Source organism: Mytilus edulis, chromosome 5 (genome assembly GCF_963676685.1).
Source record: "Mytilus edulis chromosome 5, xbMytEdul2.2, whole genome shotgun sequence".
In the NCBI taxonomy this organism is placed as follows: Eukaryota; Metazoa; Mollusca; class Bivalvia; order Mytilida; family Mytilidae; genus Mytilus; species Mytilus edulis.
Genome location: NC_092348.1, coordinates 13,210,543 through 13,237,691, shown reverse-complemented (window position 1 = coordinate 13,237,691; position 27,149 = coordinate 13,210,543). Strand labels below are relative to the sequence as shown.

Sequence of the window (27,149 nt, the reverse complement as noted above, 5' to 3'; positions counted from 1 at the left end):
CAAATATTTCACTGTCTGTTACTACATGTTACATGTAGATCTTAACAATTTGATATCAATTTTATAGTATGATCTTAAAGGGTAACTCGCTTTTATTGACACACAGACACACACACAAACACCGGCTTACTATTTTAATTAAAGTTTATCAACGACCTACTAATCGCATCGTTGATTATTTACGGGTATGTCATCGAGTCATAAACTTTTAAAAATGGAAACCGATGATCTTACCTTTAAATTTAACTTTTGGAAGATACATGTATCTATTGATTAAACGTAAGTACAACCTCAGAGTACAACATGTACATTATTTGAACTATATATGTTCCAGACCGTATGAGTATTTGGACCGTACGCGTACGGTCTGGACCGTATGCGTACTTTTTCAAAATACGTATACGGTCGGACCGTACGCGTACGGTCTGACTAATATTAAGAAGTTGGTCAAGTTTATTAGATACAAATGTATATAACAGATCAACATAACTTATATCTCAAATTAATATAAAAACTTCAATAATAATTGAAATAAAAACTTAATATTTTAACTATTTAAAAAAAAAACACGCTTATTTAATCTCCTGTATTTAGCATGTCAGTAATTCATTAATTGCAGCCCAGTATGCTCATTGAAATTGAAGTTATCGGAAGTAAACATAATGTGGGAGGACAATTGTCATAGAATATTTAGGAACTTTACAAAAAAATGCATATGCAAAGGAACATGCATGAACAAAACATGTTAATGTAAAAAAAAAATATGACGTTCCTTGTGGTAGCAAGACTAGTGTTACCTTGGGCCAGAGTAACAAAATAGGATTCAGATATACAATTAAACAAATATTTAATGTCAATTGTTCGCTTATTCACTTCATCCATCTATTTGTAATAATAACAATTTGTATAACTAAAAATAAAGATTTTGATAAATATTTGTTTTTAACCCATATGATCTCAAAACATGTCTGGTTAGCTGGACCGTACGCGTATACTCATACGGTCCGACCGTACGCGTATGGTCGGACCGTACGAGTATACGTATACGGTCCGGACCGTACGCGTACGGTCCAAATACTCATATGGTCTGGAACATATATATCTTATTTAATTCAATATATTTTAATTCAACTGACAATTCACGCATTTAATATGTAAGTTTCATTTATTCCGAATTTAACGGATAACTTTGTTCCTGGTTCACAAAGTAAAGACAAACATTGTTGTCCGTTCTGTGACCTAGGCTATATTGACCTATACTTGTTAATTTCTGTGTCATTTGTTGTCTTGTGTAGTGTTGTCTTATTGGCAATCATACAACATCTTTTTTATAAACAGTGAATGCTAGTATGCTCTAAGCTCATAGCAAAATTCATCTAGATACTAATAATGAAACCACACCCCAAAATAATCCTTACCTTCAGTCTGTACCAAACTGTTTTAGTGTTTGTCTGACCGAAAAAGAAATTTGACGTTTTTCTGTTATATTTTCAACTAAACTATCCGACAGAGTCTGGGATACTATCAGAACTGGTTTTCTGGGTTATATGGTCTGTTGTTTGACTGTTATGGTTGGACTTAACAAACAGCACACCTTACGGACTTCGGGGAATGAGTAAAGACCTGAAAACAGTAATAACAAACACAGTGAATATAAAAAAGAAGATGTGGTATGATTGCCAAATGAGACAACTACCCACAAGAGACCAAAAATTTTAAATGACACAGGATTAACAACTGTAGGTCACTGTACAGCGTCAACAATGAGCAAAGCCCATACCGCATAGTCAGCTATAAAAGGCCCCGATAATACAATGTAAAACAACGCAAACGAGAAAACTAACGGCCTTATTTATGTACAAAAAAATGTACGAAAAACAAATATTTACCACATAAACAAACGACAACCACTGAATTACAGGCTCCTGACTTAGGACAGGCACACACACAAATAATGTGGCGGGGTTAAACATGTTAGCGGGATCCTCCCCCTAACCTGGGACAGTGGTATAACAGTACAACATAAGAACGAAATATAAAAATCAGTTGAAAAAGGTAGGTTTTATATCTTGTATCTTCAAAAGCGCATGAGAAAGTCATATATAATCAATAATAGCCTATAATGCAAATAATAGAAACATATAATTCATATAATTTTCCAATATAACTTATCAAATAATATATAGTACACCAACTTTACGTAAATGCATGAGGATATGTATTTAAACTGACGAATACGTATATATGCTTATAATATTTCTTTAAAAAAAAGAAGCTTATTTAGCATTCAAATATATGAGCAAGATGCGGACTAAATCTTAAAATGTAATAGAAATTGTAAAACAATACAAGTATCTTGGTGTTATATTTACTGCAAATGGTAGTTTTAATAATGCGCTAAAGGACCTATACACCCGAGGCCAAAAAGCTTTTTTCAAAATAACTAATGTATTTAAAAATATGTCTTGTGATGCAGAAAAGTTTTTGTATGTATTTGACCATACTGTCAAACCTGTACTTTTATATGCATCCGAGATAGTGGGGATGTTTAAACCCTCTTTAGATGATAACTTATTTGAAAAAGTTTATAAATATCTCCCATTGGAGAAACTTAATTTGTCTTTATGTAGATATATTTTATCAGTCAATAAAAAGACAAGCAAACTGGCCTTGTATGGTGAATTAGGTCGATATCCAATTTATATTGATATTGTTTCGTCTATGTTAAAATATTGGACTAGACTTGAAAATGATAAAACAGGTGATAAACTTTTATCTCATGCACTTGCAGAGAATCTACTCATGATTGAAAATAATCAAAGTTGCTGGTTAAGCTCAATAAAAAATATTCTCAAGAAATTTAATATGTTCAACTCTAATGAGTCAGAATTAACTCAATTACATGTTTCTATGAAAAATGGTGATATCCAAAGGATAATAAAATCTACTAAAAGTAAGTTTGAATCTAGATGGTTTCAACAACTTCAAACCAGTGAGAAACTGAGAACATATAGAACTTTCAAAAACATTTTCAAATTTGAAAATTATCTTGTTAATATTTGTAACGAAAATGATAAATATAACATGAGTAGATATAGAACCAGCAATCATAGACTGCAAATTGAATTGGGTAGATATACAATACCAAAAACACCTGTTAATGGCGCAGAACATGTAAGAACTGTTCCTCTTGTGAAGTAGAAGATGAAAAACACATTTTATTAGATTGCCAAAAATATTTTACTATTAGGCAAACCTATATAGACATTTGCTATAATAAGAATAGTTCAAAACTGAACACAGATAACAAATTTATTTGGCTTATGAGTAATGAACATGCCAATGTATGTAGAAATATATCTAGATTTCTAAGTTTGAGTATATTTTACAAAACTGATAGCAAAGCAACAGAAAAAATATCATCTTAGTGTTCTGTCATATATATATATATATATATATATTTGTTGTATGGATATGGTAACTTAATAGAGTATTTACATAAGAACATAAGTTGTCTCCCTTGATATTTATCATACCATTTCCTTTTATATGTGTGTATTAGATCTCTTTGTCAGCTATAACTCTTTCTCAATATTTATGTACATATGCATTTATATTGTTCATTTTATGCTCTTTGTGAGTTTTCTTGAATAAAATAATTTGAAATTTGAAATTTGAAATTTGTGTGAGCAAAATGCGAGACCTAATATTTGAACCTAACGGGCTGAACAGCATAAAATATTGAATACATAATATCTTATCAATGAGCATGTACATAAACTTTTATCTTTCGAAATATAATCATGGTAGATTATATAGTGCGCTTGTAAAAATTTAAACTATATAAAACCTATAAACCCCAAAATTATTAATTCAGACAATGAGCATGGGTTAAAGTGACAAATGCCAAATAAATATCTGCTAAAATTCAGCTTTTTATTTTATAATTTCTTCAACGAATATGAAACAAAAATACTTTTAATCAATACTGCAGCTTCGAAAAGGACTTCAAATAAATAAAATGTCTTAAACTTATTCCCTTTTTTTTTTTTAATTTGGCTGAAAACTAAATGTTCACAAAAATACAAAATGAGGCCTAAAATGACTCTATGACAATACACTGAACATTTCTATTTTCTAAGCAGTTTTAGATTTTTGCCGGTTTAAAACTTGTATTGCTTGGTATTAAATTCATTCACAGTGATGAATCTTCCTACCTGAAAAAAAAACTGGGCGAAATGTTGCTTTCAATTCTTTTTGCTGCCTGCACGATGTAGAGTGTATTTATCAGTATGCACATGTTTGCTTTAATGTTCCACAAAAAGTAAAAAATTTGCCACTAAGTGTCAAGAAAAAATCAACGAATAGATCAATCATTTGTAGTAAACTTTATACTTTCAGCACTAAATACTTTCAAGAATGAATAAAAAGCAAAACCTAAATTGGTCAAATGAATAAAAAGCAAAACCTAAATTGGTCAAATGAAAATGTTTATTAATTAAATATTTATCACTTATGGATAGAGTTATTTTGAAAACATGATCCCAAGTACATGAAACTAATGATGTAATTGTATTTCAGGACCATCATTTTATAACATTAGTAACGGGACACATTTAAGAATTGTCCTTCAAATCTGACATTTCTGCATGTTTTATAGAATAATTGATAAAGAAAATGTACGCCATACTGTTGTTATGAGATCAGTGCATTTTGTATTTATACGAGGATTCGAACCTAATTCTGTATTTTCCTTAACCGTCTTGCAGTTTTATACATGTCGTTAAAAAAATAAAAAAAAATACCGAAGATGCTCATCACGGATTTCTTATTACTAAGTACTTTATTTAGTATAATAATAAATCTGCAAAAACTTTTTATCAAATTTCACACCACGAAACTCACATATGATCATCACAAATTGTTGAGAAATCAAGCGTAAGGTTACAAAGTTTAGAAATCCGTGGTAAGATTTTTAAAATCATAATGATTTTTTATAATGATTTTTGGAATTTGTAGAGTAAAATTGTAGAAATTGTTTTTAAAATTTCATGCAAACCAATCAAATATAGACTGATGAATTTTAAATGAGACAGCAGATATTCTAGGAACAAAAGAAATCTTAAGTCGAAGAAAACCAGACAAAAAACGACGAAAGACAAGAAGAAACAGTCCACAAAACATTAAAAAGTTACCAACTGAGCAACAAGAGCTCATGTTAAACCCTAAGCCTGGGTTGGTCTCAGGTGTTCCGGAGGGTAAGCAAATCCTGTTCAAACTGTGGTTTTCGTAGTATTCCTTGTCGTAATATTAAAATCATAATAATGCAGTGTCTCCAAAAGTACTAAGCTCTGCCTGTTCTAAAAATTTATTAAGGATATTCGCTACTCTGTTTAAAAATAACAAGCTTTTTAAAAGAATGTTATGAATTGATAGTATATAGATAAAGAAACAATTAAAGCAGAAAAAATTGGAGGGTCTGTGCGCTTGTTTTCGATTTTTTAGCCATAGAAAATTTGGCGGAAAATAATTCTTTCTAAATGTTCCTTATATTTTAATTGGCACATTTTTGGTTTTAAAAACTATGAAATAACAGGGATTTTATAAGATTTTGAAGTATGGCTTTTTGAACTTTATGTAATAAAAATATGAAAAAAAGTAGGGGTTAGTGGGCAATTTTTTTTTATGGCAATACATGGATAAAACCAGAGGATTCCGAAAATCTGGCAAAAGTTAAAAAAAAAAAATGACCAAACATCCTTAAAAAACCTGCAGTATAAACATATTAATGCTAAACTTGGACGCTTGCAAAATGTGATAGCAATTCATTTGATTAGCTAAACAGAGCTTTTAAAATTTATGCGATTCCTGAAGTTTTTGTTGGTATCTATGATAAGTCAATGTACTAGATTTGAACATCGGTTAACTACTCTCTCCTTAATTTATTCATCTTTTACATGAAACTGGAACTCAGATGAAAGATAATTTTGCATATACAATTAGGATATAGAAACTGGTAATTTACTATCATTTACAAAATCAATGATAAATATGTATTCAAATGGTCAGTGAAATTGGCTTTCTTCAATCTGTATTTTAAAAATACATGTTATTTGATAACTGAATATATAAGTGTACCTGATAAAAGATGCAATCCAATTAGAGTCTTAATAGGAATATAAAAGTTTTATAATGACATATGCATTTATTTATTTATATAAAGTATTTAGAGGATTGCAGTGAATAATGGCAGCTAAGTACGAAGATGATGAGATGATGCCATATGCCGAAGTTGGATCACCGACTCGTCACCTTTATATTAATATTCCTGCGCGACAAGAAAGAAATTCTGTGGCACCACCCTTGCCACCTAGAAGAAGACAAACCACATTGCCAAAGTCATCAGAAGACACCAGATACAACAATACAACCAGTATACTTCGAGACCGGCATCATGCCAGAGGTCATTTAGCTGATTCACAGCCAAATCTGCATAGCAACAATTTAAGTTTAAATCGCTCTCTCGGGTCAACGGCTTCCTTAAACGACACATCCACTTTTCCAAGGAGAGGGTTTCAAAGCAATGGTGGATCTCCAGAAACAGACTCTAACCGTATATATTATAGCATTAATTCTTCATCTGGGGGATTGAATCGCGTTCCTTCAGAATATCAACTGTTTTCAGATCTACCAATATCAAGGGGATTTCAAAATACCACAGCCAACCATTTTGTGTCAACAAAAAGGTTAGAACCAGATGAAAATAGTTCTGGGATATTCGTGAAAGATTCGTTGCACTTCCCATCCGGTAAGCCTATTAAATGAAAAACCACAATAGTTTTTATGTGTGTAATGTCCTGACTTTCAAAGTTGCTTTTGAATAAAACCCAAGAGCTTATCAGACTAAACATATGGACGTTTTGTGCATGTATAAAGCTCACATGATTTTACAAAGTTGCGATTGTATGCACTTCTACATGTATTATTTTTACAGAGATTAACATTGGATATAAAAAAACTATACGTCAATGCGACAGAAACTAAACTACACAAAAAAATCAAAAAGTTATCTATGAGTCAACCGACAATAATGGTTTTTTATTTGAAATGTTACAGAATATGAAAAATCTTAACTGGTGCTGAGCAAAAATCCATTTACGTTTGTGGCTTGTTATCCTTTCCCTCTATATGAAGATATATTTCTATAGTATCAGACTGAGCTGAATGTGATTTGAATTAAAGTGATAAAAAAGTTCAATTCGTTAGCCTATCTATAAAATGTTAACAAAATGCGACAATCCTATTGGCTTTTCGTTATACATGGCAATCATTATTTTCAAAGTTCAAAACGAACTTAATTTCCACCTTTGTAACAGTTTTCTTTGATTTTTTCAATAATATTCCAACAACTTGCATGTCAAATAAAGGATGTTTGCTACACTGTTTCAAAATAACAAGCTTTTTAAAAGACCATTCTAAAATTATGATAGTATAAATAAAGGAACTAAATAGTAAATAGTAGACCAAAGGATTTCAAATCTAGTTGATATTATTCTGAATTGGCACTTAGACAAATTAACAAGTTATGCAAGTAGATAGACTTTGTTTCTGCAATATGTGATTAAAATAATGATGACTGAAGTGCTAAACAAATTTGACCTGTGAATACATGAACAAATAAAATTACGAAAATACTAAACTCGAAGGAAAATTAAAAACGGAAAATCCCTTATCAAATGGCAAAATCAAGAGCTCTATGCTTAACCATACTGAGTGTTCCTTCCAAATATATATAATTTTCTGATCAAAGGCTGAACCCGTTAGTACATTCGTGACATAATAGATGGTTTGCTATTTATTAATACAGTTTTTAGGTCTTAACCACCTACGTTCTTGTCAACCTTTCAATAAACAGCATGACCATGATAATTTCTGGAGAAAAAAGTAATATAACTCCGACGAAACTTCTAAAAAAAAAAGTCCATAATCAAATGGAAAAAACCAAAAGCTCAAACACATCAAACGAATGGTTAACAACTGCCATACTTCTGATTTGTTACAGACATATTCGTATGTAGAAAAATGGTGGATTTATATATAAAAAAGAAGATGTGGTATGATTGCCAATGAGACAACTGTCCACAAGAGACCAAAATGACACAATATTTATAGCTAACCAAAACCTCTCACTTGTATGACAGTCGCATGAAATTTTATTATAATGACAACGATGTATGGACAAAACAAACAGACATAATAGGTAAAACTGTCAAACATAGGGGTACAGCAGACAACATTGTTTTGTAACCTTAAACTATAAAACAAATAAATGTGTAAAAAAGAAACACAAAAAGGCATATAGACAAAGCACACTAGTAAAAATGAAGAACAAGAACATGATAATTTATCATTGCACAAAGCGTACATATGCAGTATGCTTTCTTATTTCAGAAAACTGGCAACAAACAATTGACGAATTGATTGCCCTATACATAGAACTTGAAATGGAAGATCCCCGTAAACAGGACTTCAAAAGGCATATTATAACTCGAGTTTTGCCGCGACTGAGACGCACTGATATTGCAGGAATTGCGAAACTTTTGCACATAGGTAGTAAAAACATCTCGGAAATTATAGTTCCTGTATTAATTGAAGAAACGATAGAGATAGATTTACGATCTGTACATGTAGTAGCGTTGTATCAAGCATTTGATTCAGTGGTCGAAGTCTTCACCGGCTCATCTCTCGATCTTCTTTTGGTGTTATTTAATTTAGCATCAATTTTTCGAATGAAATATAGTGAAAATCAAAAACGTCAGAGGAAAAATATTTGCAAAAAATGTCTAGACAGATGTAAATCTCTTGGATCGTCCAAACTGTGCAATGTGTTGAATGTAGTGAAGTCATTTACTGAACAGTTTAAGGCATCAACGAAATGGGAACTTCCCAGGAGTAATACAGAAGACGGACAAAGTTTTCCAACGAAGTTTATAGACCAGTATTCATATTTGTTTGGACTATTAAATAAGGTAAGATCTGCCTTTTCGTTGGACCATTATGTGTAATCACTATACTTAACTGTTGTTTTTCAAGTTTCTGATGATATGTTAGTATAGAATCTCACTGGCCGAATATTACTGGTAAACTTTACACTGTTAAAAACACTTCTCTGTTAAATGTGTTATCAATAATCATTTTAGGGTATACATCCATAAATTGGACACACAACTTTGAAACTCAAAATACTTCAGTATTGATAAGAAAGTTGACATTTCACTTGGAAACTGAACATATACTCACATGGAACTTACCAAGGAAGTAAATCTGAAGTTTCATTAGAATTTAATCCCAAGATCAGGAATACCAGAAAATACCAAAAGTGACCTTACAAACACCGTTATATTGCTTGGATTGCCTAATGTTCCACGGAATCTCTTTCCAAATGATTTACCATCCGCATTCAAAGCCGGAACGATGGAATTTGGGACGAAAGAAAATCTTTAGGATGAAAGAAAAAAATATTTAAGCTTTCCATTTCTATGTATCATCACCTATACATACACCTTTGCTATATTTTTTCTATAAAACTAGATTTAAAAAAATATGCTTAAGACATTAACGGTTGGGTTTAACAGACCATGTTCACGGTAGGTATAGTGTCCAGTTAGGATCGTGATTTTTCGAGTGATATGATCGGGCTTTTTCGAGTGCTACCACTTTTTTTCGAGTGAATATGAACAAAAATGTAAACAAACAGACTTCATCTCTAACATGATATAGATGCTTGTGTTTAATATTATCAGATTATCATATACTTAGACCAGAGACATATAATACAATTGTATTATATGTCTCTGCTTAGACTAAATAACATGATTTTACTGTATGATAACAGCATTAAATCAACGTAAATTCCATATTTTTTTTTTTGAATTGGTGCTTAACGGGCTGATATGAAAAGTTTATCACATGTTTCGATTGTTATCACATGCCTTTCCGTAACGTTGATACTCGGCAAATTTCGGAAAATACACCTCAATGCTGTGTTTTCTATGAAAAACATTACAAAGTAGTGTACAAAACAATTATTTGGATACTGGAAAGTATATTGTGTAAAATATTACAAACAAAAAAAAACAACCCACAAAATTATTGAATAAATGCATAACTCGGAAACGTAAAATCAATAATTTCTAAAATTCGAAAGGAATGATACCTCAATAGACAATTCATCGAAGTTTCATGTAAATTGGTTACAGCGTTTTTGAGTTTTTGTCCGACATGGTGACGATGGACGAATGGACAACGGGGTACCATATAAATACGTCCCGTATAAAAACTCCATGGTTCACCACGAAATTTTTATTTACTTTGACAACAAAAGTACCATTGCAGTGGAAATGGATTAATATAAGTTGCAATAACTTGTTTACCAATCAACTATAATAATTAATAAATATGTTTAAACTAACAAAAGTACTATGAAATGAAGTTAAAAAGATTATGATTATCCTGCACTTTGTTCTAAATACCTTTTATAAAGGATCTAATGATTTCTAATTTAATACTGGAAAGTTGTGGTAGAGCGATTTCCGATCAGAAAACTTGCATTAAATTCAAAAAGGTTAGTTTTGATCAATGTAGTATTATGTTTTTTTGATTTATTGAGAATAGATAATATTTTCCTTCATTAAATTACAGGTATAAACTACAAAAGTCGTTTTTTTAAAGTCTAGAATACCTTTTTTTCTTATTCAAATTTTCTGTAAAAAACCCGGACCATTTGACTAAAAACCCGGACGATTTCACAGTTGCTCTCGAAAAAACCCGGACAATAATAAACACTAAATTTTTGGGTTAAATACAAGGAAATTGTGCTTCTTTGTTGATCGAAACATGTAAAGTATTCAATATAAAATGGGTAGTAATGTTAAAATCTATTATAATTACGAGATAGCAGTTAATTGAACTTATCGCATGTGTTATCACTCGAAAAAGCCCGATCTACACTCGAAAAAATGGACAGAATCACTCGAAAAACCTCGATCCTAGCCGGACACTATACATACCGTGATGATTTGTTTATCTAGTTATAAATATTTCCTTATTCTTGTTTTGTTTTTGACTGATGTGAACCTGAATAATATTTCTTTTACAATTCTGTATGGTTGAATAATGTTGCAAATTTCCGGACAAAATAATAAACGGATGTTATTGTGACCAGAAAAAGAAAAAGCCTCACAATTTCATGCAATTTAGGATTTGTATACTAAATTTAGTAAATACAGCAGCTTTTGCATAAAAGTATTATACAAATCCTTGATGCCAGGTAACAATACTGCTCGATATGTTATTTCATTACGCTCGTATTTTTCATATCCCAAGGTAAAATCAAGACAACAGTAGTATACCGCTGTTCGAAATCCACGGATAACACTTTTTTTACAATTCCTTTGTGAGTCTAACCAATAATTTACAATATTTTTTTTTAGATATTCCTTTCTGTTAAGACTACAGATAACACGTATGTTGATGCACTGAAGCGTACTACTACACATCTTGTTGAAAAGAAACACAAGCCTCAATCAGATATTGGTACTATACAGGAAATAACATTAAGATTAATAACAACAGCTTGTTTTCTTCTTCTCAAAAATGGTAAGATGGTTGTGTTTTGGATTACCACCACCATTGCAATAACCTTTTCCTACAGCACATTTTTTTCATTCGGCCGTATGTGCACAACGGCCTTTTTCTCATCTTAAAAGTTTTCCAAACCATTTAAGAAAAGTAAGAACAGACCAAACCTGCAAGAAAAAATAATCTGATGTATTGCCATTTTGAAGGGGTACTAGCTACGAAAAAATTTAATCTAAAGATGATTTGCTTTGTACAATAATGAATGAAAGTGAAATACAATGAAAAAAATAAATCGCTTTAAACAGCCAGTGTTGGTCAATTTTGTCAAATTTAGCTAGTAAACATTGATGATGAATTATTCACTTGTCACTTGCAAAGAAATAATTCGACCTCAGTGAATCCATTTTCACGTGAGCTTCATTTTAACACCTAAGCTAGAGATTAATGACACTGACACATGAATTGTGCGTGTTTGTTAATTGAAAGGAAAAGAATGTCAACACCGAAAGTGAAACAAAGGTAAATGATTTTATTGACCTATTCGATCCACAAAAAAAGCATTCTTATACAGGCAAAATGATGATTAAAACATACATTTTTAATCTATAATATGAAATTAAACAATTGCACGAGTCCACTTTCTATTTATATCTATATCTATATTTTTATGTTGATATCGCCTATATGACAATTGGAGGTCTTTGGAGGTCAAATCGATAGTTAATTAGATGGTTTCAAGACTAAAATACACACCAAACGAAGCTACATATTATGGTTTCCATGCTCTGCAAATTGTTTTTTAGACTTTTTATTATTTGGATAAATGTTTTACATGGTTATGAATCAAACACGAGAATACGAGTTAAATCGGTGAACATGAATTTGACAGCTAGTGCTCCTTTAAGATAAATATGACTTAGTATTAACATTCATTTTTTATAAATTAACCCTTATTTTATCCAATGCATAGGCGGATCCAGGGGGGCCTGGGAGGCCCGGGCCCCCCCTTTCGTGGGAAAAATTTGGTTGATTAAATAGGGAATCATTGAAGCATGACTGGAGCGGCCCCCCCTTTGGTCAGTCAGCGCACCCCCTTTAGGAAAAGTTCTGGATCCGCCACTGCTGAATAACATTATATCTTGAAGACCGTTGGTAGCCTTCGGCTGTTTTATAATTATCATCTCTTTGGTCGCGTTGTTGTCTCTTTGACACATTCCCCATTTTCATTCTCAATTTTTATTGACTTATAGTCAATCATATAGCATTACTTATCATTCATTGAGATTGACTATGTATAATGTATGATAATATCTTTACTACGCTTCAAATTGGGTCTCATTGGGGTCTAAGCGTGTCGCGGGATTGCCGAATTCTTGTAAGCGTGACACGTGAAAGTCAAATTATTGTGCCGTGAAAACGGGAAATGAAGTCTAGCGGGACACGGAAATTACAAAAAAATGAGAATTTGTTACGCTGTGTACAGGAATCTGACAAAACAGGAAGCGGGATCCGGGATTAGAACGCCCAATGAGACCCCCTTCAAAAGTAGATCAAAAGTAAATTGGAACAAACAGAAAAATATTATGTTCAGTATCTTTAGTAAAATCAGTAGTAAAACGAGGGGAAAATGTCTCGTTTTTAAACTTTCGTGCATGTAAAAAGTCAAATAACGAAAATACCAAACTCCAAGTAAAATTCAGGACGGAAAGTGGCTAAATAATCATCCAAACACATTAAACGAACGGAAAACAACTGTGGTATTCCTATATTATATATTATATTATGTATCATGCAAAATATTTGTTTAGAGTAATATAATTAAAAAAATTAAATTAGATGTATGTTTCATTGTAATACGTTATTCTGATTGGCTAACTGCAATCTCCCGTCATTCTTTTAATAATCAACTTCATTACACAATAACATTTATCGTTCATGATTACACGAGGTACCACAATAAAGTGCACAAGTAAATTAAATCAAAACTTGATAAAAATCGGGTTTTCATGATCCTAGCTAAAAAATGTATTTATAAGTATTGAATGATTCTTTTTGTAACTGCATAGGGTTGTAAAAGCGTTGACCTTGTGCACACTTTAAGAATGAACTTCGGTCAACACTTTTACACCCCAATGAACTTACAAAAAGAAGCATTCAATTCTTCGATAAACCCTAAAGTTGAGTAGATATATTAACCCCCGTCGCAGCGAATTACAAAGAATTGGGATTAACAATATAAGACGCCCTGTTCATGCGCCTGTCTGTCCGGTCTTACAAGCGTTTTCGTGTGCATGTCTTGCCATCCTCCCTTTTAAAAAAATATGAAATGAGAGTTTTATATCAGAAATGTCTCAGACGATCTCAAAAATCAGTGGTGATCAACTCTAATCTTACTCATGCTAGGAATTTAGTTTTCGTGTGGTACACATTTTATAATAAGGCACATTACAGTCGTGTTTCTGAAATGTTTTTCAGGATTTTCAGTTATTGTAAAAAGAATGATGAAACTTTGTACTTATAGATATGTATGACTTAAAGAGCGTAACTATTTTGATAAACTGTTGCGAATAGCTTCAACATTCATTTCCCATAACCAAATATAGCTAAATATTTAAAAAAAAAATCAGTGAAACAGTAACATATAAAGAATTTGTTTTAAAACTTCGTTAATAAAATACATACACGTGCACGCTTGCCCATAATAAAATCGAAAAAAATAATGAAGAAAAAAATATATCCCAAAAAAACACACAAACAAATCAAAAAGTACAAAGCATTTGCAAATTCACAACTTCTCTCTTTTCAGATGACTACTTGGAACTACAATCAGAAGAAACAACCGAAGGATTGTTTACTGTTTTAGATTTAATTTTGATGAATTCGAATGTTTTACAAGAAACAAGGATTTCGTTGATGACAGTTTTAGAACCGCTGTTGTTAGTTGAAAACAAGACAACTGTTAAACGAATCTTGCAATTGTTTATTAAAAATCACCAAACATCGGTCCCTATCTCCAGACTAGTGAAACAATACATTAGCAAGGAAATTTTGCATACAGGAATTAAAATTTCAGATTATTCTTGTTTAAACGAAAGAGTCCCAACATGGTTAACTACAAAAGGAGTACTAAGTTATAATGAAAAAGAAATACTTCTCCATTGCTTGATGCCAACACTGTCATGCTTGTGCAATGGAAAAATTACTGAATACAAAACGACAGCAGACCAACAGAAAAGAAATATTCATTTTAACAATTTGCGAATACTTACATATCTGCAAGGCGGGAAAACTCACAACTCTGTAATACAACTGTTGGCATACCAGTTTCAACCTCTACCATTGTTCTACATCACAGAACGGATATCCTCATTGACTCTTAATAAGTTTCTTTTACGAAAAAGGGAACAATCAAAATGGCAGCCTAACAAAATGTTAACGTCATTGGTGTTAGAAATTGTTGATGTGGTTATTTTCCTTAAAGACAGAGGTATCATTCATCGGGATCTCACAAGTCATGCATTTAGAATATGTGATGGTGGCCAAAGAATCGTTTTACACGATTTCTCCATAGCATTGATGCTTGAAGACAGCAAGGATTTCATACAAGGCAAGACATTAATGCATTCATATGTTACAATCATTTTTAAAAGAAAATGATACTTAAAAAAGTTTTATGGTTTAAATAAAACAACAACAAAATTAAAAAAATAATCAAGCAATTATTTTATTGGTCATGTCACCTTAATAATTGACAAACTAGAATAAAGTTTTCAAGTGTCCTTAATTCTTTTGAAAATGCCCTATAAAATTAAAACTGAAATTTAAATTTATGACATTTTTTTTATTATTAATGTACAGCCGACGACAACCATTTAATTCCAACCTTGTGGTCAGCTCCTGAGAGCATATTGGAAGACAAATACAACGTAAAATCAGATGCATGGATGGTTGGCCATTTACTGTATGAAGTGTTTACACATGGATGCCAGCCGTATACAGAGATGTACACCTTTGGTATTGACAAGATTCTATCCTATGTGAGTAAATGTAGAAAACGGCAAATATTTTCAAATAAAACGTAAAAAAAAACAAATAATACCGAACTTCAAGGAAAATTCAATTCGGGAATATATAAAAAAAGATGTGGTATGGTTGCCAATGAGACAACATTCCCACAATTAAGAAACCAAATGACACAGACTTTAACAACTGTTGATCACCGTACGGCCTTCAACAATGAGCAAAGCCTATACCGCATAGTCAACAATAAAAGGCCCCGAAATAACAAATGTAAAATTACATACGAGAAAACTTACGGCCTCAATTATGTGCAAAAAATTGAACGAAAAACATATATGTAACACATCAGCAAACGACAACCAATGTTTTACACGCTCCTGACTTGGGACAGACGCATACATAAATAAAGTCCTTTATAAAAGGGTAAATCAAAAGCTCAAACAAATAAATCGAATGGAAAACAACGCTTATATTCCTGACTTGATAGGCATTTCTGCATGTAGGTAAAGCTGACACGGGCTTTGATTGTACCAACAGAAACATTTAATCATTGTATCTATAATGAGTTTATTTATGTATTCTAAATGATTTTGTGATTTAAATAAGTAGGCATATGCTTATAGAAGTATCGGTCCACAATCAAACATATATATTATATATTTCTACCCTCGCACCATTTTAAAACTGAAAACCCGAATTTAAAGTAAAGACACACATTCAATTTCACATTTTAGGTTGTTTTCCATAATCTTCAACCAAAGCAGTGGCAATGCATTCCTAAGTGCATCTTTGAATTAATCACCGCATTGTTACAACGGAACCCAGACGACAGATGCGATCTTTCTGAGATACATAATAAACTGAAAGAGACGATAGATATATATAGCAGTCAAGGTAATAATTCAGTTTTGGGAAACAAAGAAAGTCATTGCTCTACATTAAAACTTGATGAAGTTAAATTTACAAAAAATAATAGCCACATTGACAAAACTATTAAAAGTAAAAAAAATAATTCAAAAATACTGAACTTCAAAGAAAATTCAAAAACAAAATCTTTAATCAATTAGCAAAACAACATCTCCTTTAATACATGTTACAATGTCAAAACACACTACGCTAAAAACAAGATTTAGGGAACAATAGGATTAAATGTGATGCATTGAAAACTAAACGAACAATTGACAATTTTGGAGTGTCTGCTAGAAGAAGAATGAATAAAACAGATTAATGTACGTGTATATAATGGTCAGCATACGTGTTATTCTATTTAGCAGGAGTTTAAGTCACGAATACAACTGTCTAGAACAACGATGTAAGTCTTGCATTGCATGCCATCCTTTTTGTAATCCTATTTGTATGGCATGGTTTAGTGTTTGCATGTTTTTTTTAGACTTAGCCATTTTCATTTTTTATATTTTACTAGTATGTGTGAACTGCTATCTAGGGTTTTGGCAAAACATATTGTTATTTGTTAAACAAAGTTCCAAATAATAAATTATAGTAAAAGGTTTGCTACAATAAAACAAAACGTTGGGTTTTAAGCATACGATTCCTGCAGAAATGAAAAATTCTTCTTTATAAAAAAGATTTTATTTTCATGAGTAGATTTTTCAGCTCTTAGAACAGAATCCCAGAAAAAAATGTCAGGCTATGATGATTTTATACTTCATTTGTGGGTAGCAAGTGGTTTAATTGCCATAGGGATATATTCTTTTTTTAAATGTTGCTAGATTAGATTTTGATGTTTTCGCAGGCATTTTCTTATGCAGAATATATTGATTAGAATACTTTCATAGGTAATACGTGTTTCAGTTCTAATCAGACCAGAATATTCAATTTCAAAATTGCCCTTAACAAACGAAATGAACTTGGTCATCCTTAATGTACAGAAGAGCACGGATCTATCGCGTCTTTTCAGCAAAACAAGATGTAAAAATAATAATCATGCAACATGTAAATGTTATAATATTTCTTTTACAAGGTTTTCTAGTCATCGACATTTCAAACGTTTCTGTCGAACCTAGTGTTAGAACATCATCTATATACTAGTAGCAGATAGTGTTGTGAATCACTTCGTCGTTTTCTATCGTAATCCATGTCATACTGGGTTTATCTCTAATTCATTGCAAACGGATTCAAAAACATGAGGTTTCATTAGTTATCAAAAGTACCAGGATTATAATTGTATACGTCAGACGCGCGTTTCGGTTACATAAGACTCATCAGTGACGCTCAGATCAAAATAGTTAAAAAGCCAAACAAATACAAAGTTAAGAGCATTGAGGACCCAAAATTCCAAAAGGTTGTGCCAAATATTTTTATACTTTAAATTTTGGTAACTTTCCATGCCGAAACATGAAACGCAGTCATTTCTTCTAAATCAATTCGTGACTTTATACTTCATATTTGTTTTTACTAATTATCATATTTCGATTCTTGTTATTGTATTGTATTTTGTTTAAAATAAGTTTCAATCATTACAGTAGGATCAAAACGCAGACATCCTTCTTTCCGACATGAAGAGGATACATTATATCCCAGTATAGATCCCAAACAGGACGTTCCAATGAGGGTAAGTTCTATTTTGTAGTTTAGATAGACATGTTCGTTGACAGGTCTAATCATTTAAAGCAATGTCACCATAAATTGTGCTGCAACCCAAACCAACAAATTATGTTTGCTTACACTCGTATCTATGAAAAAAATATATTACATTATAGCCCCAAAAGTTAACCGTTTAAATCAGTTATTGTGCTTAACACAACCATATGCTACATTTATTTTCTCCACTACAAAAGTAAAAAGTAGATATACAAGTAAAAGTGTGGTCCTTTGTGATGAGTAACCAAATACCCCAAAAAGGTTTGACCTCCGTTAAAAAAAAAAAAAAAATTAAACATTAAGTTGCAAGTATGATATGCATGAATAGATATACCTTTCCGTATGCAGACCACGCACAGTAAGTAAGTAAATATTCTATGATGTAAACATTCTATGATAACTTATGAATTCTTTCAACACTTAAATTCTGTGTTTTAGGGAATACCTCAACTTTTTCTGCAGATGAAAAAACAGACCATAAGCAGATCCGGTAAATATATTTAAAGAATAAAAAGTCAATCGAACATTTGATGAGTTTTTTTATCAAATGGAACTGGATAGCAAATTTCTTGCTATTACATTTTAAAGAAATTTTATATTTATAACAAAGTTACAAAAAAGTACCTACCTCCATGGTAAATAAAAAAAGAGTTGATCATAGACCTGAGAAAGTAAACGAATGCTTTGTAAGTAGAAATATTGATACTTAATATAATGAGACGCAATGGAATATATACGTCACCTATAATCAGGGGTTTGCACTTCCTTTCGGAGCAGCAAGTCCGTCCCTTTTCCCTGATCTTCAAATTTATAGCACTACGGGTACCACTATTGTTAAAAGCATGTACTGCTTACCCTCCAGCTAAAGTGAACTTCGATATACTGTGTGGCTGATTTTGCTCAATCTATAGATTTCTGCAAGGGGTTTGTTGGCTGTTTAAGATAACTAATCTGGAAAATCGGGTTATATTTGTTCACGTATTTCGACTCTTTAATAAAATGAAATTGATTTTAAATGAGACTGTCATATCTGCACTTAAATGTAAAGTTCAATCCATCCTCTCAATACAATTAACACAATGGCAAGAATAATTCTTTGTTTTTTCGTCTCTATGTGTTATGCCTGGTACCTTTAGCTGTTGAATTGCCATAGGGTAGCCTGTCCAACATTAATAACTGTGATTGATTTAACCTAACGTACCTTTCTATTTTTTTAAAACAACATTTTCACTCAAATCAAAGTCTAAAACGCTTGCCTTAAAACATGAAAATTGTTCTATTGAAGATCACTTATACAACGCATACACAAACCTTAAAATTGAAGAAAGAAGAAGCCAAATAACACAAATACAGATTCAAATCTCTGAGCTAACTGCACCAGAAAGACCACGTGTCGACATTGAGGTAAATAACTTTAACTGTTGCCTAAAGATAAAAAATGTACAGTTGTTATTTCATTTTGTGTAATTTGAAAGCAAATTAATTGTTAGTAGATTTATATTTTGATGAACTTAAATTATAATGTCTTCCACTTTTCGTGTATCTTTTTATTGCTCTGTTTTTCCCCCTCGTAATATGTCGCTTAGATATTTGTTATCGAATAGTTTACACGTTTTTAAAACTGACACCTCTTAAATCAACACTTTTATTTGTACCCGATCACGGTTTTTCTTGTCTATACTACTCATTCGCAAAACTATTAATATGTCATCAAATTGCTCGTAATATTCTCAGGATCCTCAGAATTATTTTGACCGAAGAGATTTGGATATTCAAAAGAGAGTTATTTCCGTTTTCATATACGACATCAGTGAAATGTTATAGTTTCTGATAAACCACAGGTGATAGGTATATGAAAGCCATATATTTTTGGAATCTGTGTTAATCGAGAGCTATCAATTGACTCAATAATTGACAGTTAAAACCGTCAGTGAACATTTTCCGACCGAAATATCTGCATTTGGAGTGGAAAGATCGTCAATTGGTCTCTTTGAGGTTGCAAAGGAGTAGCAAACACAAGAACACAGTGTTTTGAAAGATAGCTTTTGCATCGTAAAGTGTTGGCTGGAGTAGTTTCAGTTGCAAAAGTATATACACTGTTCAAAATCATTAACCAACTATATAAGTGACATCTTGCTAAACAACCAAACAGTGAGACAAGAGAAATTGGTTTCAATTGAATTCGTATTTTTTTTTTCAGTCATCATCTTTTGAAGTTTAAATATCGGCAATATCTTATTTATATCGTTTGAATAAGTCTCGATCGGAAAAGGGTCATATGGTCAAACTTTATATGTCAAACAAAGAATAAAAACAAAAATGTTGAAAAGATAAACATCAGTCCACAAACACTGCACAAAAAACTAACAATTGGGTAAAACGAATAACATCAATAACGAGGAGGACATAAGGTGTTCCCGAATCATAAGTAGTTCCTGCTTTGTAAAGAGCACCCGTTTGGTAAGCAAATGCTTAATTGTCTCGTAAGTCACATTTATATAATTTCTCATTTTTATTTGATTAATTATCTTGTTTGAGTTGCATGGCACGGTATATCATATCATACAGATAAAATTCATCCTCATGCATCCAAATTCTATAAACAGAATGACCATATACATGTTCGGGAGCCTGTAACAACTGCGCTGATAGACAGAATTAGATCACATTTGGAATCAGATACATTTATCAACGTACTGAAAATGAAAAGTTGTCCAACATGGACAAAAACAGATGGACAAAGTGACACATACCTTCTTGTAAGTTTGGCCAGCATGGTATTTTTCATTTTAATAGTTTAAAATTAAATTTCTTTTTTTCAATATTCGAACTATAAATTGATACGTTTTTGTACGAAAGAATTCATTTGTTTAATTTTACCATATATCAATGTCAACGAATGAAGTTCGTTTGCGTATTTTTAACACGACATCATTTATCTCCTTTGAAGTGAAAGTTCGTTTTTTAAAAGCAAATAAACTCACAAAAATACAAAGATAAAAAAGATCTATGACAGACTCGATATTGACACTCGATTGAAAAAAAAGTTAAAAAGTATGAACATGAAGATACAATTGAGAATGGAAATGGGGAATGTGCCAAAGAGACAACAACCCGACCATAGAAAAAAACAACAGCAGAAGGTCACCAACAAGTCTTCAATGTAGCGAGAAATTCCCGTACCCGGAGGCGTCGCATAAGTGACATATGATTAAGTATGGTTTTGTCATAAAACTAACGTAATCTTGTTATGGACTATTCAGATAGAAGGAAAAGTCAAGGGTAAACCATACAAAGTCTTTTATACTCAGATATATACATATATGCATTCCAATTTAAATTTTTTTGCAACGTTGTGTATGTTTAGTATATAAAAAATCAAAGAACATTCACTAACCAATTAAGACTTTTATCTTTTCATGCATTAATCAGTTCAAATTTTGACTGAAATTTAACGTTTTCATGTCTGGTGGCAAACGTCTAACTTTTTTGCAATAGTTATACGTTGCGACGTAATTGTGGACAAAAAGTGCTAGAAAATAGTCCAAAACATTCTATTAATAATTGATATATCAGTTAGCTAAAAAATGGATGCAGCCATCATTTTTGGACGCAAGTTGCGAAAACTCGAGTGAAATAAACAACTCTCCGTTAAAGAAACGATTTTTTTCTTTTGGAATAATATGTAAACCTGAAATTCTGTGTTAATACAAAGAACTTGTTAAATCCAAATAAAATATAAAATATTTTTCGAGAGTGCATATCAATTATGACATTGTGACTAAATTTTATAAAGAATCAATGTAAGATATAATTTGTATTGCGAAAACTATGCAGAAGAATCGAAATGACGTGAATTAATGCAATAAGTAATAATTCAGAAATTTGTCTGTGCATTTATAATTGCAATTTTGAAAAACGAAAAAAATCGATATGAATTCGAGATCAATTTTTGAGATTTCAGCGTATGCAGCGTACAAATAATGCTATAAGAGTTTTTATATCTCTTCCCTCGGAAATATTGCAACAAAAGCATTACATAAAAAAGTTTATGCATGAAACTATAATTCATATTCTTTCATGATAAAAGTGTGATCAATGTATGTTTATAAAAAAAATTGACGGACACAAGATATGGTTGCAAAGATAGTCATTAATAAACAAAGAAAAAAGTAAAAACACAAAAAGACTGAACTCCGAGGAAAATTCAAGACGGAATTCCCTAATCAAATGGCAAAATCAAATGATAAAACACATCAAACGAATGGACAATAATAATTTTGTGCTTTATTTTAGTCTATTTTGAAATAACGAAGTATACACCATAGACCATATTACCTAAATTTGTTGTGGCTTGAAACATTTAGAGAAGTGTTAGATACTAATTGTAATGATTTTTTGACATGACGTCTAGGATTATAGTATGGACTGCAGAACAAGTGTTATGGAAATAGCAAATTCAAGACATTTCGGGGATCCCTTTATTGATATTGTTAAGAAGAAAAACATTGAATTAGTTCTGAAAATGGTGAAGTTCGTTATTGAAATGAATCGTTGTTCGTGGATTCTTGGATCAGTACGATGTGCCGATCTGTACCTTTCTAATGAAAACGATCAGGTAAGTAGGCTACAATGGATACTTTTGGAAGGTTATTTTATATCTTCTTAATAAAACTTATATAGATTTATGATATACTGAGGATTTTTCTATTTTAGTGGGTACCAATTTTCGTGACTTGAGAAAATCTTGTAATTTCGTGGATATTTGATTTCGTGGTTATGAAACGTCTAAGTCTAGCATAATATGGAATATGTGAATTTCATTCAGCATTTAAATAAACGCAACAGTAGTGTACCGATGTTCAAAACTAATAAATCGATAAAAAAAAACACAAATCCGGGGCCACAAACCAAAACCGAGGAAAACGCATTAAATATAAGAGGAGACTGACACAACATTAAAATGTAACACACACAGAAACGAACTAAGCATTAGACAAAATCCGATGAGAATAACAAATGTAACTAAACTAAATACATGAATTTGGAATTGAAAAGTTTATGTTCACCTGTACCAACAAAATCCTGGAAAACTGGTATCCCACGAATATTGATGAATCCACAGTATTGGTATTTTAAAAAGTTATTTACTATCTCTATTGCTATCTTAACTATTTTATGTCTTAATATATACTTAACAGTTTTCTTTTCCATTTTTTTTTGTTTTGTTTTGATTTGAATATTTTCCCTTTCTTAACTAAACGATGCGCCTGAATATACAAAAACATCTCATAACATATTTGAGCTAATGAGTTATCACACTTTTTTGTAAAAGAAGAAATTAATATATCGATAGTGAAATGATAAAACCGTGTCAGTTACATTTTAACAATTCATAATTGCGTAATAATGGATAATTGAATTGAAATTAGAAAAATATTAATCAAAAACTTTTATAAGATTTTCATAATTGTCATGACAATATTAATGATTGAAACATGATTATAACATTGGGATACCTGAATATGTTTGGGTGATTTTGTATTACTCAATCTAAAGAGTTAACTGTACATTTCTCATGGACTGTTGTTTTTCTTTCTGTAGTATTCTATGCAATTGTTTACTGATTTACCCTACTTATCATCATACAGTTTTAATTAAATATTTACTTTTCTTATACGTTTTGATACGACACGAATGGCACTATGTACATAAGTACATCATATTTTTATGTTTAACTAAAGGTTGTGATGGCTAGATTAGGAAGAATGTTATGGTTTGACCGCTCAGGATTAGAAGATGATTATGTTATTGCTAGTCAAGATTGTACAGATGATATGAGATGGTTTGTTCAATTTAGTTTTATTAATGATTGGTTTTGAAGTATGCATTTTACACTTATTCAGCGACCAAATCCTTCAAACTTGTGTGTGTCTTATAAACAGAGGTACTTGTTTAAAAAATAACAACCATTCATTATAATATGTTAATAATACACTGAGACTGTGATCTTCAATGCAAAATAGTAGCGTGATTGACATTAAGCACAAATCTACTCAAACAGTTGGTGCTGAATGTTGTCTTGATATTGAGGTGAGGTAAAAATAACTTTAGGAAGAAGACAAAACAATAAAAGTTATATTACAATGCATATTTATGTTGGTATGTTAAAAATAATCATTTGTGTCAATGGTTGCTACACAATATTCTTTCTTTTTCTTTACATCTTATTTCTGCAAGACATGATTAATCTTACTAAAAAAATAAAATTCAATAGACAATTTCAAGTGAAATAAAATATTTTTTATACACAGGTGCCCAATAGAAGTGTTGCAATTCAAACAGTACTCATTTGCTTCAGACGTGTACTCACTAGCTATGACAATCTATGAGTTTTTCATGACTTTGTCTGTTAATCAGAAAGATCCAATGGCAGGAGAATTGGAATCAGCACCTTTTCCAAACGTGGCTTTGGAGGATGTAAGTTTATGTTAAACTGTGGCTAAAGTGTGTCTGTGTGTAAATTGAATAACATAGGAAACATTTGACGGATATGCAATTTTAATTTCATCAGTGTATTTCTTCCTAAATTATTGGAGTCGTTGGTCATTTGGCAAGAATTTTTTTTTATTCTTATATACAAAAAAGAACATGTGGTATGATTGTCAATAAAACGACTCTCCACAAGAGACCAACATAACACGGAAATTATCAACTATAGGTCATCATATGCCCTTCAACAATGAGCAATGTCCATACCGCATAGACATCTAGAAAGGCCCCGCAATGACAATGTAAAACAATTCAAAAGAGAATAATTTATGTACAAAAAACTGAACGAAAAACAAATATGTAACAGATAAACAAACTACAACCACATAATTAGTTTTGTAAAGAATCTAGTTGTTTCTGTTTTTAGTTTAAACATTTTATGCGTAGAATAAAATTACAAGTATCATAAGAAAATTATATTTTTACCAATAAACATGAAATGGTAATCCAGTTTGATTACAATTCAAGATGGAGGCATTTTGCTGTAAAAATATCAATCTTGCCAACATAAGTGCATCCATTACGTGATAAGGTAATAACATGATCAGTGTAGAAACAGTTTAGATTTAAAGACACCTATTCTCAGTCGAAGATCTATATGGTTACTAAAAACGACTGTAAATGCATAGAAATTAATTTGAAAGTCAATTGTATATTTATGAAAAAAAGGCACATTGTCACCTGCTGGATTTTTTATAAGTTATTGCATTAAGCCTTGTCAGTAGGAAGATCTCTTTAATTTGTTGTCTCACCCTTTTTCTATCTGTACAATGGTATATATTGTCGTCTATTTAGTTGCGTGACAACCTATTTAGAGATTGCAAGCCAGATCAGCCAGAGGCCTGCCCAGAGTGGTTGTATGAACACATGTGTCGATGTTGGAGTAAGGACAAGGACAAACGTCCTACCTGTGGCGAACTCTACACAATCATAGAAAAACATTTACGGTAAATATACAAAATCTTTTTATTCCAGCAATTTCTAAATTAATAGTTTCATATTATTTTACATGATTGAACTGCCAACACTTTTGGAGCATCTGCATTCAGTCACAATAATTTGACAAAGTTTGTATCACTGAATTTTCCGTTTTCTATATCCTTTATTGTGTTTATTGACTTATCGGCCTTTTTCTGTTTTGTCCATGATGTTTTCTGTTAAAATTCAAAATTTGTGATGCAACATATGTCATCTTCTCTCTTTTTTAATTGTTTTGATAGTAATACTACCTGATGATAATTGACAAGAAAGTGAATCATGTTATTTGTTTCTGTGCTTTTCAGATCGGAAGAAAATGTGTCTGAACAAGATCAGTATGATAAGATAACCGAACAGACAGACAATAATGATCAATACGATGATATCCTAGAAAATGGAGCTACAAATATTGAGAATCTTAGTGATAGTGAAATGGAAAGGGGTAATATACATTACGAAAGTATTCCTTTTGACTGTGTTAATAGTGACAGTGATTCTGAGGATAATGAAAATTTGTTACGAAAACAACAGCAAAGTAAAACTAAAGGAATACTATTAGATACGAACGCTGATGCAAACTCAACAGATAGCATGGAATATGGTTTTGTTACAAATACGGATAACGAGTTGGAATCTCCCAGGGCAAATAGTGTTGTATTCTCATTGGACATATAAATCTTCCTTTTACTTTGTATTTGTTGAAATGTAGGTTTATGGAAGTCATATCTGAAAAAAACCCGCATGGCTCCTGTTTTGTCAGAGAATTTTCGATTTCGTCCTATCTTACTTTATTATGGATTATAAGTTGTTTTAATCATTATTATTTTGTCTTGATCTCAAATGTTATTTTTTACAATTGTGTTTAACATTTTTTATTAAGAATTATCTTCGCATTAAATTATACACACACGCACCAACGAAAATCTCCAGAATTACAACAAAAATCAGGATCTATTGACATATATAATCTTTATATTTTATCTGTTCCCAAGGAAGATGAAGAGAAGTGTTTCTTCTACACACAGCTCATATTCATGAAACTGAAAGCGTTTACTCGTTAAAAGAAAAACACAACACACATTTCTTTAACAAATCTAAATGATGATTCAAATACAACACTGTGAAATGGAATTCTTTAATGTCTAGTACTTATTTGTCCGAACTCTAAGAATCCTTTATTAAATGGCAAATTCAAACGCTCAACAAAAGCACATCAAACGAATCGAAAACAGCTGTCATATTTCTGACTTTGTAGACATTTTGTTTATGTAGAAATTGGTGGATAAAATCTGGTTTTATAGCTAGCTAAGCTATTCATTTCTATGACAGTCGCATAAAATTTCATTATATTGACAATC

General features: G+C 31.4%; 1 protein-coding gene across 2 annotated transcripts; it reads left to right on the top strand.

The window, feature by feature from the left end:
• Nucleotides 1-11: 11 nt before the first annotated feature.
• LOC139523010 (uncharacterized) lies at nucleotides 12-26,646 on the top strand. 2 transcript variants are annotated; one of them, XM_071316725.1, is made up of 16 exons: nucleotides 12-279; nucleotides 6,224-6,808; nucleotides 8,452-9,029; nucleotides 11,493-11,658; nucleotides 14,447-15,247; nucleotides 15,499-15,677; nucleotides 16,395-16,554; nucleotides 18,147-18,232; nucleotides 18,700-18,751; nucleotides 19,547-19,665; nucleotides 20,868-21,020; nucleotides 22,676-22,879; nucleotides 24,006-24,106; nucleotides 24,576-24,741; nucleotides 25,609-25,760; nucleotides 26,097-26,646. In XM_071316725.1, the coding sequence occupies exons 2-16, from the start codon at nucleotides 6,247-6,249 to the stop codon at nucleotides 26,464-26,466; spliced, it is 3,849 nt and encodes a 1,282-aa protein (XP_071172826.1). In that variant the 5' UTR covers nucleotides 12-279; nucleotides 6,224-6,246; the 3' UTR covers nucleotides 26,467-26,646. The 2 variants fall into 2 exon arrangements, with proteins under 2 accessions (XP_071172826.1, XP_071172825.1); XM_071316724.1 differs by having other exon boundaries at nucleotides 148-279; nucleotides 18,144-18,232.
• The last annotated feature ends 503 nt before the right edge of the window (nucleotides 26,647-27,149 follow it).